General features: G+C 45.6%; 1 protein-coding gene across 3 annotated transcripts in view; it reads right to left on the reverse strand.

Annotated features, from left to right (window-relative positions):
- Positions 1-17,240, reverse strand: part of CTDP1 (CTD phosphatase subunit 1) — a 77,621-nt gene that overhangs the window by 24,457 nt on the left and 35,924 nt on the right. For 2 of the 3 annotated variants that reach the window (XM_046671739.1, XM_046671740.1), the window contains exon 11: positions 10,371-10,533. The exons of the other annotated variant lie outside the window; for it this stretch is intronic. In XM_046671739.1, coding sequence (XP_046527695.1) covers positions 10,371-10,533 — 163 coding nt within the window. The remainder of the gene's footprint in view (positions 1-10,370; positions 10,534-17,240) is intronic. 3 annotated transcript variants of the gene reach the window in all.

Consider the following 17,240-nt stretch of genomic DNA (forward strand, 5'->3'; position numbering starts at 1 on the left):
CGGGCCTCAGGACAGGGCATGGTGGGCTTGGGGACCTCAGTACAGGGTGCAGGTGAGCACACGGGCCCCAGGACAGGGCACAGTGGGCTTGGGGATCTCAGTACAGGGCACAGGTGAGCACAGGGGCCTCAGGACAGGGCACAGGTGATCAAGGTCAAGTTTTTCAATCACATTTCCTAGAACCCCCATTTACTGAAACAAGTAACACTGCGTCATAACCGTACAAAACCATGCCGGGTGACCTGAGGTGGGTTTTAGGATTCCTAGAACTTAACCATTTTTAAAATAAACGTTTTCAGCAGACAGTCCACAGAAGGAAATCATGCAAAAAAGTTTTGCCATTCAACTGAAAGATAATTTGCAATAAATCAAGAGAGAACACACAACAAGGAGGCCATCTAAGTTAAGTCTCCAACGTATACAAATTTCCACAGAAATCAGAATGAAGCTGAAAAAGCAATCTATTCTGAATTATCTCCAAAGAACAAGAATCTCTTTAGAAAACAAAACACACTGACGCTCCAGCGGGGACGCAGAGCTGTCCTTTATGACCCATGCCAGCTTTCAAGAGGCCTTCTGGATTCTCTCCTACAACTTATTTCAGTATTTACCTATGCGCTTAAAGCTCTTTCTTTCCTTCTATTCTCAGTGAAGACGAGGGCCGGCAGGACTCAGTCACTGCCCTTAGATCAAGGTGCAGTGAAAGCTGCATGTGGGGTGAGCACTTGATCTGTTCACATTTCCTCTGTTTTATCATGATTTGTATTAATTCCTTCCTGCCTGTCTAAAGCTCGTGGTGTGAGTGCAGACGCCTTGCAGGACTCGAGGAAGTGGAAGGAAGAATTCAGACTTCACTTTTAAGACCTCACAGAGCACGGCTCAGGACGAGTGAGCGCTTTCAGGAACAGAGTGATGCAGGGGAAGCCTGACCTGTTTAAATCGGCTGTCCAGGGGTCCGTGTGTCTCCCGGCCCCTTAGGTGAGACTGCTTGGGAGACTCTCCAGGACTCTCTGGGCACGGGTGCGTTTTACAAGGGGCCCGTGAGGCTGACCAACAGAGACAAATCGCAGATGTGCCTGTTGCACACCCACAGCATCTCCTGACACCTCGGGGTCTCCACCTCCTTGAGGGCACAGACTCGTGAAGGACAGAGCTGGGTCCTCCTATGATGAGGCTGCTGGCCTGCAGTCAGTACAGGACGTCCCTTGTGTAAACCTGGCGTGACCGGGTACACTGAGGAAGCTGCTCTGAGACCACGTGCTACCCCTGCACTGTGAGCCGGCCAACCATCCTCTTTGAGGCCGCCAGGAGGCTCAGGGCCCAGGTGCGCCCATCTCGAGCAGCACGAAATTGTCGTGTTTTACTGAATTTCAAGGACATGCAGACGCCTCTCTGGTCTTGGCTGCCCGCTGTGACTCCATGGGGAGCTATCTCCTGCGGCCTTGGGGATGACAGCCCAGGTCAGCTCCAGGCAGAGCTGCAGACCATGGGACACGGCATCTACTGCCCCTCCCAGGCACGTTCCCCTCCCAACTCTTCTCAGCTTCCAAATTCTAAGCCCCTGCAGCCCTCACCTGCCATGCCACGCAGGGGAAATGCAGATGGCCATGGTGCCCCAAGACCCAGGAGCCCCCAAAGAGAAGCGGGGGGTAGAGGGTCAGCTCGGGCTCCACAGAAAGCACTGACCACACCCTCCCAGCTCCCAGGTCACCTGACGCCCACGCTGTCAGTGCCAGACACCAGAGCAGTTTCTCTCTGGCCTCGACATCACCAAGAATGAGGCTGAACTCCTTAGCGTTACTGAACACAAAACCCCTATTCTCACTCCATTTATGAAACAACAGCGCAGTGCCCGCTGGATCCCAAAGTCCAGGATTTCTCTTTCAATGTTTCTTGCTCCTGAAGAACCAAATCTAAGGTCTTAAGGCTAATTTTTATTTCTGAAGCAAAGATTATGTTTCAGAGTGACTAGAAGTTGCATTTAACACTTTATTTCACATTAAGGTTTCATCTTCTCCGATATGGATCAAACAAGTGTTAAAATTGTTCTCACTAGTGGAAATTAGTAAAAGAAACCCTAACGAAACTGGAGATGGGAAGGCCTGTAGGGGAGCTCTCAGCCCCATCACATCCACGTTGACAGCAACAAGAAGCGCAACTACTTTACTGGCGAGGGGAGACCTCCACCCCACCTGCAACAGCCCGGCCAACGAGAAGCGCTGCGGCCCAGTCAATGAGGAGCTGCTGCCGCCCTGAGCTGCTCCTCTCCCTGATGGACTTTCCTTGAGGACAGCCCTGCCTCTCCCCCTTTTCTCTGTAAGAGCAGCTCCTCCTGTGTGCTCTGGACGTGCCTGTGGTGTGCACGGCACTCACATCCTGAGTTGCAATTATTTGGGCTGTTTTTGGATAGACTTGTTTTGAGGATAAAATAACAGAGGAATTTGCTTTTTAAGTTGACGTATATGGTGCCAGAAAAGTGGGGTCCAGGAGGCGACACAGAGACAGCGACCCCCAGAATCAAGCGAGGTGCCTGCAAGGAGCCCCTGCACTGGTCGTGTCTGCAGGCTGCAGCCTGCTTCCAGTTTGCTGGGTCTCCTCTGGGACTTGGAGCTCTGCTCCCTTGCATTCTGAGATCTGACTTTATTCAGGATCGGGGGAGGCTGTGTCCTCCAGAGGGAGGGACTTTGTCCTCTCGCTTCAAGGCGTTGTCCTTGGCGAGTACTCGGTTGTTCTGTTTGTGCATGGTTCCTTTTCGGGCTGGGGCTGCAGAGAATCCGGTTTTTCTTTTGTTTTCAGATTCCCTCAGGGATCAGGGCTAGGAATCCAGCAACTTTCTTGGGTTTTCAGAGGAAATTTCAGAAATGGGATCCTACTCATCTAAACGTTCTGAGGGAAACCCTCCTTCAGGGACCCTGGCCAGGTTTATGTTTAAGAACTTTGGGGCCCGTTACCTGTGCATTTTTAACTAAGTGGCCCACACAGACCAAAAGCAGTCCGGAGTTACGATGGCCACTCTGGGGAACTGTCAACTCCCCAAACTCACTTTTCTTAAAACCCAATTGAAAGACTGTGGCTCTAAAGTCAAGCAAAATGAATGGTGTGTCTATTTTCTTTGGTGCCTGGGGCTTCTGGATACGCACGAAGCTCTAAAATCAACTCACTACAAGAAACCTTGTCTAAATTAGCCAAAACAACTGAAAAACGGAGGAGAAACAAAGTGGCTTCTGAGGCCTTGTGTTCTCCTCCCCTTCTCTGTCTCAGGTGCTGTCCCGTCTGTCTTCCAGAGTCCTTTGTCTCAGACCCACCCCAGCAGCCACCCTGTGCCCAGGCTCTGCCCCAGACGCTACCTTCCTCTCTTCCCCTCTGGGAAAAGCTGCCCCTTTAAAATGAGACCCTCTGAGGATTCAAAGGCTGAAGCCCTGACTACTATTTTTAAGTTAACTGGAGCAAACAACTAGAAGGAAAAATTCAAATAACAATCATTCTAGACTTGTGATATTAGACAAAATGACCCCACAAACAGTTCTAAAAGGGTCGTTACAAGATGCAAAAAGAAATGTTTAGTAAAAGACTTTGGCCATCTGAACAAGTAACCTCACCTCAGTCCATCTGTCAGAAATATAGTTTGCATTCAACTATTCTTGGGTTTTGTACTTGAGACAGGGCTAAATGTTTTAAAATGAAAGCTATGAGATTTCTGCTCATGTCTGTCTGTGTCTATGTATGTTCATTATAGAGATGAGATATTTTTCTACCTCCAGATAGTATTGCTAGAATTGATTTGTAAAAAGATCTACTAAATTGGCTTGAAATTAAATGCATATAAATTAAGCATTCCTAAATCTCAAAAATATAACAGAAACTAACTTAAATGCTTTCTAGATTCACTGATCTATGACTAATCTTCAGTGAAGAGAAACTAACTCAAGGTTGTTGGTGTAAATAAAAACAGGTATGTCTTCAGAGTTGTTAGTACTGGGTATAAAGCAAATGTGCAGTTTTCTCTGCCTGGATTTACTAGTCAATCTACTAGGGCTCACGCTGTCTCTTACAAAATTTATCAGCAAGAAAGTAACTTATGAGGATGGTTGGCTATTTAACTTCTAATCCAAGCATGATTATTAAAAGCAAGTAATTAAAATAAATAAGATCAAAGTTTATACAAAGTTAAACTAAATAACTGAATACCCAAATCATGTTCCAAACAAGATAAAATACCAAAACATTAATTACTGAATATAAGTTTCTCTAACTTTTGGCTTCCTATTGTAGAGAAACTAAGCATATCTGAATCTATTACTGAACACGTTTTATGCCACACTGAGAAATCTTCTCTAAAAAAAACAGCACATATTTCTAGAAATTTATAACAGGTATTTTTCTTTTTCTTTCTTTCTTTTTTGCTGAGGAAGACAGACCTATCTGTGTCAATCTTCCTCCACTTTATATGCAGGTTGCTGCCACAGTATGGCTGACGAGTAGACTAGGTTCGCGCCCAGGATCTGAACATGTGAACCCGGGCCACCAAAGTGGAACGTGCGGAATTCAACCATTACGCCATGGGGCTGGCCCTATAAAAGGTATTTGAAGTTCACCAAGCTGCAAATGCTAATATAGTTCACAACTGCTTACTTAGTTTTTACGAAGAATTGGGGATTCTAAAGGTTAAAAATTCTAGTATATGTAACTAAAGCTACTAGACATAAAAGGGAAACATCTCTGTATGCAAGGAAAGTAGGCTGCGTGTTTCATTAAAAGAAGGTATGAGGAATGGAATGCATTCTGTTGAGGGAGAAGAAATTTGAGCAGTCAGGGCTGGCTAAGATTGGAATGAATCAATTTTAATATCAAAATAAGCTGATGCATAATCAAAAATTGGCTTTCTTTTCTGTTTAAAGGACAAGGTTTCTTGGGCTATTGGTCTGCTGGTGAAAGCTTCTTTACCTTTAAGCAATATGTCTAGAAAACAGATTTTGTGTTTATCAAAATATTTTCCTGTGTTGTTTCTATCAGGTCTTTAATTACTTAAGAGAACTGAGTCTTCTTAACATTCAAAGAGTTAAGTTTTGCTTACAACCATGTAACATTTTGTGTTTGTTTGAAACTTGTTACTGTTACTTTAGTCATATAGCTACTTCAGTATTATCTCATAATGATCTGTGATCCTTTTTGGTCAAGCATCCAAAACTTTTGATATTTTTGACAAGCTTCCCCAAATACTGAAATTCTAAATGACATTTTTCTAACCAGGATGTAATTTTGGCATCTTGCAGAGGGCACCTGGGACATCTCAAAATATTTATTCCCTCTCCTTATGAGAGAGATTACACTAATTAGGCTTACTATTACATGAGAAGCATGGTCAAATAAGCAATAATAAACTTTTTTAGGTTATACTGTATGGGTGCTACTGAAAAATGTTATAGAAATTATATAAAATTCCTAAAAATCTGATATGTCCTAATATAATGTTATTGCCTGTAATTCTAGTTAGTATCTAAAATGTATGTCACAAAAACACCCAAATTTTATGAATTCTATTTTACCCATTGCCTTTTTTTTAAAAAAAGTCTTTTGTCAGTTATAGATTGTTACTGTTTAACTCTTTTGCTTTTACAAATATGTTTCATTTTCAAAGAGATTCATAAAAAAGTTGACAAGTCCTCTGGAATACAGGTTTTGATGACTTTAAGAGACCATAACACCGAAGTGGGAGTGAGTTTCTGGAACTCAAGTGAAAGACAGATTAACGTTCTGTGTGCCAGATTTCAAGGACCCCTGTTCTCTCCTTTAAGCCATCTATGTTTGGTAAAGGGTTTCTTTGCAATAAGTGTTGAAACATTTACTTTTTCTCTCTACCTGATCCCTCCTGAATTCGGAAACTCTTGAGTACTCTTTTCAAGAATACTCTTTTCATGACAATGTACGTATCTGCATGGGCTCAGGGAAGGTCTGTTCTCCTTGTAACAAAACACAATTGGAAACATTGGCTACATTACCAAGGCTTTGACTAGAATGTTATACTCAAGAAAGACTTACACAGACTCAGATATGGCCAGACAGCTTTAAGGAACTACTTGAAAAACTGGCCTAGTACCTTACTTACAAGGTTTCAGCATAGCAATCTTAAAAAACAGTTTATATGGTCAATCACTATTTTTGCTGCATTTTATATACATAATCAGGCCAAGTTTAATACAAACAAGTTGGTTTTACTATGATTATCTTTATTTAAAAAATGGCGGTTATTGTGGAGAAAGGAATTATGTTTGCACTTCTGTAGATATTAAATTCTACTTATTAATTGTCCTTAAGGTTTTGTTATATCTGTAAACTGGACTGGATCCTAAATTCTTCCAGTTTCCTTAAACGCTTAGCTACAATACTCCAAACTGATATTTCCAATGTCACTGCCCTTGAAATTTCCTCAGAAGGGCCTGTAATAGGCCCTTCTCACTATGCAGAGGGCAGCCAAGCTTCAGGGACTTGAGCCTTGGGTACTCATCTCAGAGCTCAAGAAGCCTCTACCCAACATCTGGTCTTGTACAAACACTGGAGATCTCCAAATCAAACTGACTAAGAAGAGAAGCAGCTGACACCTGAGGCAGACAGCTTTCCCAAGATGACCGGACCAGGCCTGTATACCCTCTTCCCACTGTGGTTTCTTACATTATTCTCTTCCTCCCTTTCCTGGAAGGACAATGTCCTTGTTTGCATTTCCCAGTCCCTTTCGAAAGGGGGAAACTTCTCTGATTGCTGGATTTGCTGTCAGAAACCTCCATCTGTCCAAAACACTAATGACTCCTTAGTTCACCCTATAAGCAATTTCACTGGGATTCCAGATGCTGTTGTTTGTCTAAATTGATCTGCTGGCCCATTTTACTGAGTCAGGGAGCTAAGCCCAGCTACACTTGTTCTTTGCTTTAATTTGACCCAGACTTTGCGGGGGGGGGGAGGGAAACAAGATCTTCTGAATATTTGTATGAAAAATTATGTGGGGCCACCAATGTAACCCAGGCCATTTGTAAATTTTTATTTTTTTCCTTTTTTCTCCCCAAAGCCCCCCGGTACATAGTTGTATATTCTTAGTTGTGGGTCCTTCTAGTTGTGGCATGTGGGATGTTGCCTCAGCGTGGCTCGATGAGCGGTGCCATGTCCGTGCCCAGGATTCGAACTGATGAAACACTGGGCCGCCTGCAGTGGAGCACGCGAACTTAACCACCTGGCCACGGGGCCGGCACCCATTTGTAAATTTTTTGATCTACCCATGTATTTAGGCAGCCTCTCGGTGTGTAACAACATAGCACCTGAGTGTAGGTTATGTAATGCTAATGCCTCTATGCTGATGAACGGGTCTACAGATGATGTCACTTATGCGGGGGCCTTATGCACATCCCCTGGTTACATCTTCATCTGTGGTGGTGTCAGTAATGGCCTTTATGCTTGGGAAACTCGTGCCTTGACAGCTGGAGAATACAAGGATGATGTGCCCTTGCCACATTCACTGCCCTGTTCTCTCTGCATGACCAACCAGAGACCTCTCATTGGTCTCACACATTTAATCTCCATCACTGCCCCAAACAAGAACTCCTAGGAGGCATTTGTGACTCTGAATTTGCGTCTGTGGGAAGAGCTCCTCTTGTGGATTGCAGTGAGTGCCAACAAACAAATGATGAGGAACCTCTCCCTGACTCTGGAAGGGTTGGCTGACTCTAGAGTCAAAGCAATTTCAGCTCAGGAATGGTTGCTTAACTCATTTCATTGGCCAAGGTAGTTTTGGATAATTGTACAGCCCTTGATGATCTACTTGCTGAGCAGGAAGGTGTCTGTGCAGTGGTGAAAACCTCCTGGTGCACATGCCTAAATGCCTCTGGGGAAGTAGAAACCCAGTTATGTAAGATTAGAGAGCAGACACATATCACCTGACAATCCAGTGTCTTGATTTGTCCAGCTGGCACCTTCAGGTCTGGGCTCCTGGTTTAGAACCATCCTGCAGACTGGGCCTATAGCAGTGCTCTTAACCTTACTCTGTACACTTGTTGTGAAGTTCTATATCTACTGCCAGTCGAACTTGTATAAAAATGATGTACCCAGTAAGGTGACGTTAGCTCAGCACTTTGACATGAGCTCCAATGCCTACGACCTTGGAGAAATACAGACTTTAATGAAAAATGCCTGAGAGTTCTCCCTCCTAACCCTCCTTGTTACTCAAATGTGGCTTAAATGGTTTCTAACCACTATGCACCCTCCCTCCAAAATGGGACACGAGAACCAGGAAAGGTCCTTCCTGGCACCAGGGGACAAGACCACCATGTGCAGAGAACCTGACTGTTCATCAGTGATGCTCTCAGAGGAAGACCTTGATCAAAAGGGGAAAACGTGGAAAGTAATAAGAGAAACCTTAACTAAGCTGGAAGGCCTGGAGGGGAGCTCTCATGCCCTATCACGGCTTGCACCTCGGACAGGAAGATTGTACTATACCACCGAAGGAAGATTTCCCTCCCTACCTGAGAGAAATCTGGGCTGTCCTACCTGGCAACAGCCCAGCCAATGAAGCGCCATGGCCCAGGCAATGAGGAGTGCTGCAGCCTAGCCAATGAGGAGCTGTTCGCGCCCTGAGCTGTTCCTCTCCCTAACGGACCCTGCTCTAGAACAGCCCCTCCCTCCCCCTTTCCCTATAAAAGCAGCTCGTCCTGTGTTCTCTGGGTTTTCCTGCAGTCCGCCATAGCGTGCACATCCCAAACTGCAATTCTTCTGACTGCTCCCTCATTCTGAGGAGAAAAGACAGGCGAGTTTGCTTTCAAGTTGACTGGGCGCTGTCTGTACGGGCTGCAGCAGTAAACACAACCGCCATAACTGACTGTGGGCTGGATGGGCGGCCAGGAGGAGAGGTGAGGCACCCGCTGTCATCACTTCCCAGGGCCCCCTAGGCGGTAGCTTGCCCTAGGAGGAGGAAGAAATATCCTAGAGCAAGGAGTCTGGGCTTAGAGATAAAGAAGTAACAGTGAGGAAATTGCTTTAGAGAAAACATTTTTACCAGACAAAAAACAGCATGCATACCAGCTAAGTGCTCAAAAAGAGAAAAAACGGTAAATAGAGGAATTTGCCACATGTGAAAACAGGGTCTTCACAAGACAAACTGTTCCCTGAAGATGATAATCTGAGTTGCCAGCAAGATTGTACACTGAATATACCCATTCACATTTTTTTGGCTATTGCTGAAAATAAACCGAAATGCTGCTTTTCCTACTTAAGTGCTCTCCCCAGCATTCCCCATGAAAACCGATTTCTAACCACACAGTAGCACCAAATGGGTGAGCAGCTGTGGCTGGTTATCTGTCTCCAGAACGAAGACGTGAGGGAAGGAGGACAGCTTCCGTCCTAAGCAGGGGCCTGGCTGGGAACTCCAAGAGGAGCTATGAGGACTCAAGATGAGTGATGTGGTTTCTACAGGGGTCCTTTCACAGAACAGTCAGCCCAAGAACGACATATAAACCACCTACAAACCCCACAGGCGTGCCCCTTCCTCAAGGGCCTGGCTGGTGACAGGAGGCGAGGGGCATACAGGGCCTAGGGGGAGGGCTCCACAGGACACGGGACAAGTGGGACTAAGGACAGGGCGACATGTAAGCTTCTGTTGTCTTTAAAGATGAACGAGGAGACAGATGACAATACTGACTTACAGGATTATTTGTAGTTTAGAAGGGTTTTGGTCCTAATGAAAATCCCCACTGTAGTTAATCTTCGACTCAAAATGGATTCAGGCTCCTAGTATCATTAGTCCCACAATTAAGCATTTGAGAAAACACAAATTCCACGTACATTGCCTAAAACTATTTAATGGTGTAATAACAAGATACCACAATAAATTGCCAGTTGTAACTTGTGTGTGTTTTAAAAATCTGTGTGTTCACCTGAGAAGGCAGTGATGTAGAGTTTCTCCCCCTCAGCACTGCTGACATTGTGGGGGGCTGTCCTATGCACTGCAGACTGTTCAGCAGCATCCCTGGCCCCGAATGCCAGGAGCACTCCCTTATTATTGACCATTTCAGAGGTTGTCACGTGTCCTTCGGGTTGGGGAGGAGAGAGGGGAGGTACAAAATCGCTCGGTTGGCCCCACCAATGGAACCACAAACCTGACTTTTAAAAGTGTTCTTATTGGTAAATGTTGCCGATACATCACTTAATATTGTTGCAAATCTCTTAGTAAAAACAAAAGTGCTAGTCCAGAACCACACACACCAGTGCGTGAGCACAGAATTTCAGCTCTACCTGGGATGCGCGGGTGCACACAAGTTCTAGTGGTGCCGGCCACCAGGACGATGGCCACTGTCTGTGGGCACCGCATCCTGGCACGCCAGGTGTCTCACCTCTTTGTCCATACTCTCTAAATCCTCCTTACACAGTGTGTACAGCGGCATTGTCTCTGACATGCTGGGCTGTCGCTTTCTTCTAGAAGGACCAGGCTGCTCTCCATCTTGATTATCTGGCAGCTCTTCACCAAACATCTGCTGTTGATGTGGCTGAACAACTCTGAAATGAATTTTATAGGGCCCAGATGAGGAAAGTCAGTTTGAATTCACCTTTTCAGTACTGAATCAGATTCCTGACTCTTGGAATAGGTAAACAAACAAATACATACAAACAGAGAGTATTTTACTTATGAAAAAACACCAGGTCTTGTCAACAGTACCTACTTATGCTTATCAGACTTTGTTTACTAAATCAAATATCTGCTAGCTGAGCCAGGCTGAGTGACCAATCGTGCTTATGTTTCCTCTTGTTGAAAGCTAACACCTACCTCCTTTTGTCAACAAAACCACCAATGTTCACAGAGACCATCCGTTTGGCTCTGCTCATTTTAGAACAAAGGGGAAAATGCGAAGAGAGACGACGAACAATTTCCTAGAAACCAGTAGGAAATGTTATTTTATCCTCAAAATAAGGTCAAGCAAGTCCTAAGATTAAAAAAACCAAAACACCAAACCACCATTTCTACACTATCCAGGCTATAAAAATAGAAAAAAATGTGACGGTGAATTTAAGAAAATGGACTGTACTGGGCTGAAGTTAAAGTCACGTGCCCGTGAAAGCCAGGGAGGGAGGGTTCAGAATGATGTCCGCCAGTTTTCTTAAATTATTAAATGTCACTGTAGCAAAGAGGAACCTTCTATTTCAAGGATGCTCCTGTGCCAGTACCAACAGCATGCTCAAGTCACAGTGCTTCCTCTGTTGTGTCACAATTACAGCTCATCTGAAACAGGCTCTCAGAGCTCCCTCTACAGACACGCTTCATCTCCTCGCGTCAGGTCTCGTGGCCGTGCTTTTAAGTATGTCATGACTGTCAGAATTTAAAGGGGTTTCTGTGACAGCTGGCATTTTCTAGGGTCAGTTGCTTTGTGGGGTCGGGAGCCAAGCAAGGAAGCTTCCAGCACCTCATTGCCATCACCAACCACATGCTCACTTGCTAAGACACGGAAGACAAGGCACTAAAACTTTCTGAAGAAAAATGGGGGTATTAAAATCTAAACTACAAAATTAGGCAGAAGCAATGTATTAGGATAACCACATGTTATCTAATGAAGGGAACATTTTTTTCACCCAGGAATATAAAGGACTACCTAAAAAATGCTAGTCTCTGTTTATTCACAAGTCGGACTATGTTCCTAGCCTCACCACTGGCCAACCCACCAGCAAGTATTCACACAGCTCAAATGCTTCATATCCCATCTTCCGACGTGGACACCAGGGCACACGTCAGTTCACACCCACTTACCGTCAGCTCCAACCACCCAAAGCTCCTACTGTAAATATGGAAAAATGCCAACAGTATTTTTTTACTAAAAACAAACATACTACAGTCTCCCTTCAGAGAAAACTGTTTCATAGTTTTAACCAAAACACGAAACGTGAGAACAAGTATATCCCTGTATGGTAGCTGATCAGGAGCCTACGTGGAGCCTGGGCTGCACCTGATCTGCAGGCCTGGGAGGGGCCCTGGCTGCAGCGTCCACAGGTGTGACGACTTCATGTGCACAAGCAAAGGCACGATTCTCTTCCAGTCGTAAGACGCTGTAGATGAGTCACCAAATCCAGGGCTCCCAAGACCCCTCAGGGCATCTGCAAGATTCTCCCTTTTCCAAGGACACAGTAGAGGGGGACAGAATTTCTTCCTATATTTCCACCAAACAACAGATGACAACAGGCTGATGCACAGGCAGGGGGACCACTGTCCTCCACTGAGCCAGAGTGACTCCCAAAAATGCAAAATAAGCCACACTTCTCATTATATTTCTTTTTGTTTTGGAAAATAGTTATTTTTCATTAAAAAAGTGTCATGTTAACAGGTAACATTTTATTATTATTTTAAAATGAATGAATAAATGAGTATTTAAAAGATGTCTCCGTTTTAATTTCTAACAGGGCAAACACTGGTAGACAAACCACAGGACGAAAAGCTTGTGGCTCCTATAGCCGCAAGGCCAGCTCTCACCCCTACACCACGCTGCTCCCACGTCTCCCGAAAAACAGGAACGTAAATGTGAGAGGAAATAAAAAACACAAGATTCACTGTCCATTTCTGAAATCAAAAGTTGGACTTCTGCTTTTCTCTATCCTCCCACAAACACAACCCAAGACCCTCACAGATAAACAGGGAAGACGACCGAGGGCGGGGAGAAGGCAGCCTGGCTGGGCCCCCAGGGCCAGGAAAGCACAGCAGTGACTTCTCTCGCTCCTTTCTGCTCAGACATCCCAGAGGCTGGCAACCCAGAAACAAAACAGGCAGACACAAAGCCCCCAGAGCAGCCTGCTCTCTCCAGGACAGGACCTGGAGAAGGGCCACCTTGCTGGACAGAAAACCTTCAGACAATAACTGCTCTACTTCAGGCCAACACCACAGAAACTGTACCCCTTGACCCACTGGCAAGGCCCAATGCCCCTGCCAGTGGTCCCAGAGATGCCAAGTGGGGAGCTAGGACCTTCCTCCACACCAGTCAGGGATGAGCCCTGACCACTGAGTGTCAGTGGAGACCATGGCGGCGGCAGCCTGGACGTCCACCCCAACCCTGCAGTGACTGCGAGGTTTCACCAGCACCTGGTGGTAACGTGGACACCATCTCGTGTCAGCAGTGACCATGGGGGGACCTGGAACTCTCATGGCCACCCAGCAGTAACAATGACTGCCATCTCAGGCGTCAACAGAGGCCAAGTGGGGGCCTGGACTCCCCCAACCCTACCCGAGTGGTGCCTCCACCTCTGCTGCTGGAGCAGAGCCAGAGGAAGCCAGCAGAACAGAGGTTTACATTAGGTCCAGTCTCTCATAAGGAGATGTGAAACTGTCTGGGTTTCAACTGAAAATCACTCATCATACTAAGATCAGGAAGATCTCAAACTGCATGAAAAAGACCATCAGGAGATGTCGACTCTGAGATGATGGAGACAAAAGGATTCTCTGACAAGGATTTTAAGCCTCATGGTGAAAGGCTTCAACCAGCAATTACCAGCACTCTTGAAATGAGCAAATAGAAAGCCTCAGCAGAGAAACAGGAGATGCAAAGAATAAATAAAAACATAAAAACCAAACACACACATTGGACGGACTCAACATCACAACGGAGGCAACAATGCCTGAGGTGGGAGAAGTCACAGCAATCACTCCATCTGAATGACAAGAGGACAGAGACTGAGAAGGAAACGACAAACACAGCTTTAGGGACACGTGGGCGGGTAACAAGGGTCAACACTTGAGTCACAGGCGTCCCAGCAGAAGAGAGCAAACATGGCAGAGCTGGAAAAGTCCCTGGAGAACAATAGCTGGAAAAGTGCCAAATTTGGCAAAAGACATTAAACTTTCAGATTCAAGAAGCTGAGTGAATCCAAAACAGGATAAATCCCCCAAATCCACATTAATACACATCATAATCAAACTTCAAGACAAGGACAAAGTCTTGAAAGCAGTGAGAGATGTTACTCTACCAATAAGGGAAATACAACTTGAATGAGAGGCCCAAGAAGAAAAGGCACGATCCTACCAATAGAGATGAAGTGTCTGAAAAATTAAACACCTACTCATGACAAAACTCACAGAAAAGTAGGAAGAGAGGGGAACTTCCTCAACCTGATAAAGACCATCAACAGAACACCTACAGCTGACATTGCACCTAAAGGCGAAAGACTGAATGTTTCCCCCAAGATTAAGAAAAAGGCAGAAACGCCTGCAGATCAAAGGAACAGGCAGAGAACCCAGAAACAGACCCACAAAGATACTCAACAGAATTTTGACAAAAATGCAAAAACAAGACAACAGACGAAAGACAGTAGCCTTTTCAACAAATGGTGCTGGCACAAAAAAATGACCCCAACCTAAAGTTGCATACCTAGTACAAAATTAACTCCAAATGGATCACGGACTTAACATAAAACATAAAACTATAAAACTTCAGAATAAAACATAAGAGAAAATCTTTAGGATCCAGGACTAGGCAAAGAGTTAGACTTGACGCCAAATGCATAACTCATGAAAAGGAAACTGATAAACAGAACCTCAATAAAATGAAAAATTTTTGCTCTGCCAAAGCTCTGCTAAGAGGACAGAAAGACAAGCTGCAGAGTGGGAGGAACTATCTGCAAGCCACATAACTGACACAGGACTAGGATCTAAAACGTATAAAGAATTCTCAAACTCACCAGTAAAAACGAACGTCCCCTGAGAAAATGAGCAGAAGACACAAGGAAACGCCTCACTGAAGAGGATGCGCACAAGCACAACAGCCCAGAGAAAGTGCAGCGCGGCTCACCGCGAGTGAGGGCGGCACAAGCCAAAGCACACCGTCACCACAGGCCTGTCAGAGCAGCTAAAATAAAAAATGGTGAACACCAAATGCTGACGAAGATGCAGAGAAACCGTCCTGCACTGCTAGGGGAGTGTCAAACGGTACCGCAAGTCTAGAAAGGTGGGCAGTTTCTCATGAAACGGAACATACACTCACCACACAACTCAGCAACCACACCCTGGGCACTCACATCGCAGAAATGGAGATTTACACAAATGGTTGTAGCAGCTACTTATAACAGCCCCAAGCTGGGCACAACCCATAAGTCCTCAAAAGGGTCAACGGTTACAGAAACTGTGGCACAGCCTTACCGTGAAACACCACTCAGCAGTGAAAAGGTATGAACAACCGATCAGAACGACGTGGACGAATCTCCAGGGACTGTGCTGAGTGAGGTCACACACCACATGAGTCCACTGATAAACCATTCTTGGAATGATGGCAGTAGAGGGATGGAGAACAGATCATGGTTGTGGGTTAGGTCTGGGGGTGGGGCTGCAGAGATGGAGATGGCTGTGGCTATACAACAGTGTCAGGAGGCCCTGGGGCGATGGATGCCCTGCATCTGGACCGCATCAGAGATGGCACCCTCCTGTAACACTGGGCTGCAGTTTTGCTAGATGCTACCATTGAGGGAGCTGGGAAAATGGCACATGGGATCTCTCTGTGTTGTTTCTCACAACTGCCTGTGAATCTAGAATTGTCTCAAAATAAAACCTTTTAATGAAAAAAAATCAAATGTTCATAACTGGTAGCACATGGTAACGATAGATAAATAAAAAGGAATTCAGAGTTTCACATGCTGTCCTTGCACAGAAATATATTTACAATGCTGTGAGCCCCAGGGCTCCCCCATGGTCTTGGTGTCCCAAGTGGAATGCCCTCAAACCAGCAGCTCTCACCTTCTCCAGATGCCTCCCCGGCACTGCTGCCTGTGAGAAGTCAAGGTTTAGGCTCAGTGACCACCCCTCGGACCTTTGCCCATCACATGGGCAGCTCCTAACACAAGGTGAGCTTGAACTGATATTGCTGAGGGACTGCACCCGCCAGCTGGATGAAGCCTGCTCTTACTTCCAACGTCTCCCTAAGCATTCTGTGCACATAAATCTTGTGGAAGAGAGGGAGCGTTCTCACACACACTGACAACAGCCAGGGAGAGTTCCAAGACACATCCACCAAGGACCTCTGATTCCAAGTCCCCCAGATGAGCCAGCACCCTAGCCCAGCACACGCATCCACACAGATATACCTGCACAGACACAGAGAGCCCACGAGGACACGCCCCCATCCCTGCACGCTCCAAAAATACCAAAGAAAGAATCACAGAAATTCACAATTTTCAGAGCCCTCAGTCAGATGAGCACATGGGAATGAAGTAAGTGCCCAGTAGCTCCAGGTACCCTGTCACAACAGGGTCTGTGCGGGGTTCCAGTCACAGACCAGGGTAGAGTCACCATTCTGGGGGGAGGAGAACAGGGCTCCCACTGGTGTGGCCCTCGACACACAGGCGTGGGGCCACTTCTAGCTGTAGGACCGGCAGGAGCAATGGGCTGACGAGCGCCCTGATGGGGTGGCTCAGGGCACAGCCCACAGTTCCAAGGATGTAGCAGTTTGGACACTCTGCTTTTGCAGGTGCTAACTGTACATATGGAGATTTCCTGTAGGTGTTGCGCAGGCACGTGTGGCCAGAAGGATTAAGGACATGGATGTGTCTGGGTACAATGTGAAATCAACCAAATGGGGACAGCTCTAGGTTCAAATGGAAAGGAAATGTTTACACTAAGCCACGTGGGGTCAAGTCCACTAGGACCTGACTTTCACTAGGATTCTAGTCCCCATCGCACAGATACAGAGAGCCCATGAGGACGCACCCCAGTCCCTGCATGCTCCCCTCTACTCAGAGCACTACTGCCGCTCAGACGGGGGTTAAGATTGGGATTCCCTGTTTCTTATACAAATTGTTCATCTCACCGATTTTAAAAACAACTATCAACAAGCTGTACCAACATTCCCTAATTTTGGGAGAATGTATAGTTTCCTGTATGTACAAGCGAGGAGAGAAACAGAGCATAAGCAACGTGACAAAGGTTATTAGGAGAAGCCTCAGGTCTCCCATGATGTGAAAAATGACACTAGGACAACACGCTGGTTTGGATATCGTAATGCTGCTTTCCATGACGAGGTTTATGTGACTAACATGATTTAATGAAGTAAATTAATATCCTTTCATACACCCAAATGGGCTGGCGATAACTTAAGAAAACTAGTATTTTGGTGGAAATCACACTTTCAAGTTCAAAAAAGAAGAAAATTTCATCAAAAGTGAACTTGTTAGAAAAAACTACAGCCATGTGTATTCTCCTCAGAAAAGATAGGCAGAGCTGAAACATTTGTCTCTTTATGGTG

The sequence above is a fragment of the Equus quagga genome, chromosome 9 (assembly GCF_021613505.1).
Source record: "Equus quagga isolate Etosha38 chromosome 9, UCLA_HA_Equagga_1.0, whole genome shotgun sequence".
Classification (NCBI taxonomy): Eukaryota; Metazoa; Chordata; class Mammalia; order Perissodactyla; family Equidae; genus Equus; species Equus quagga.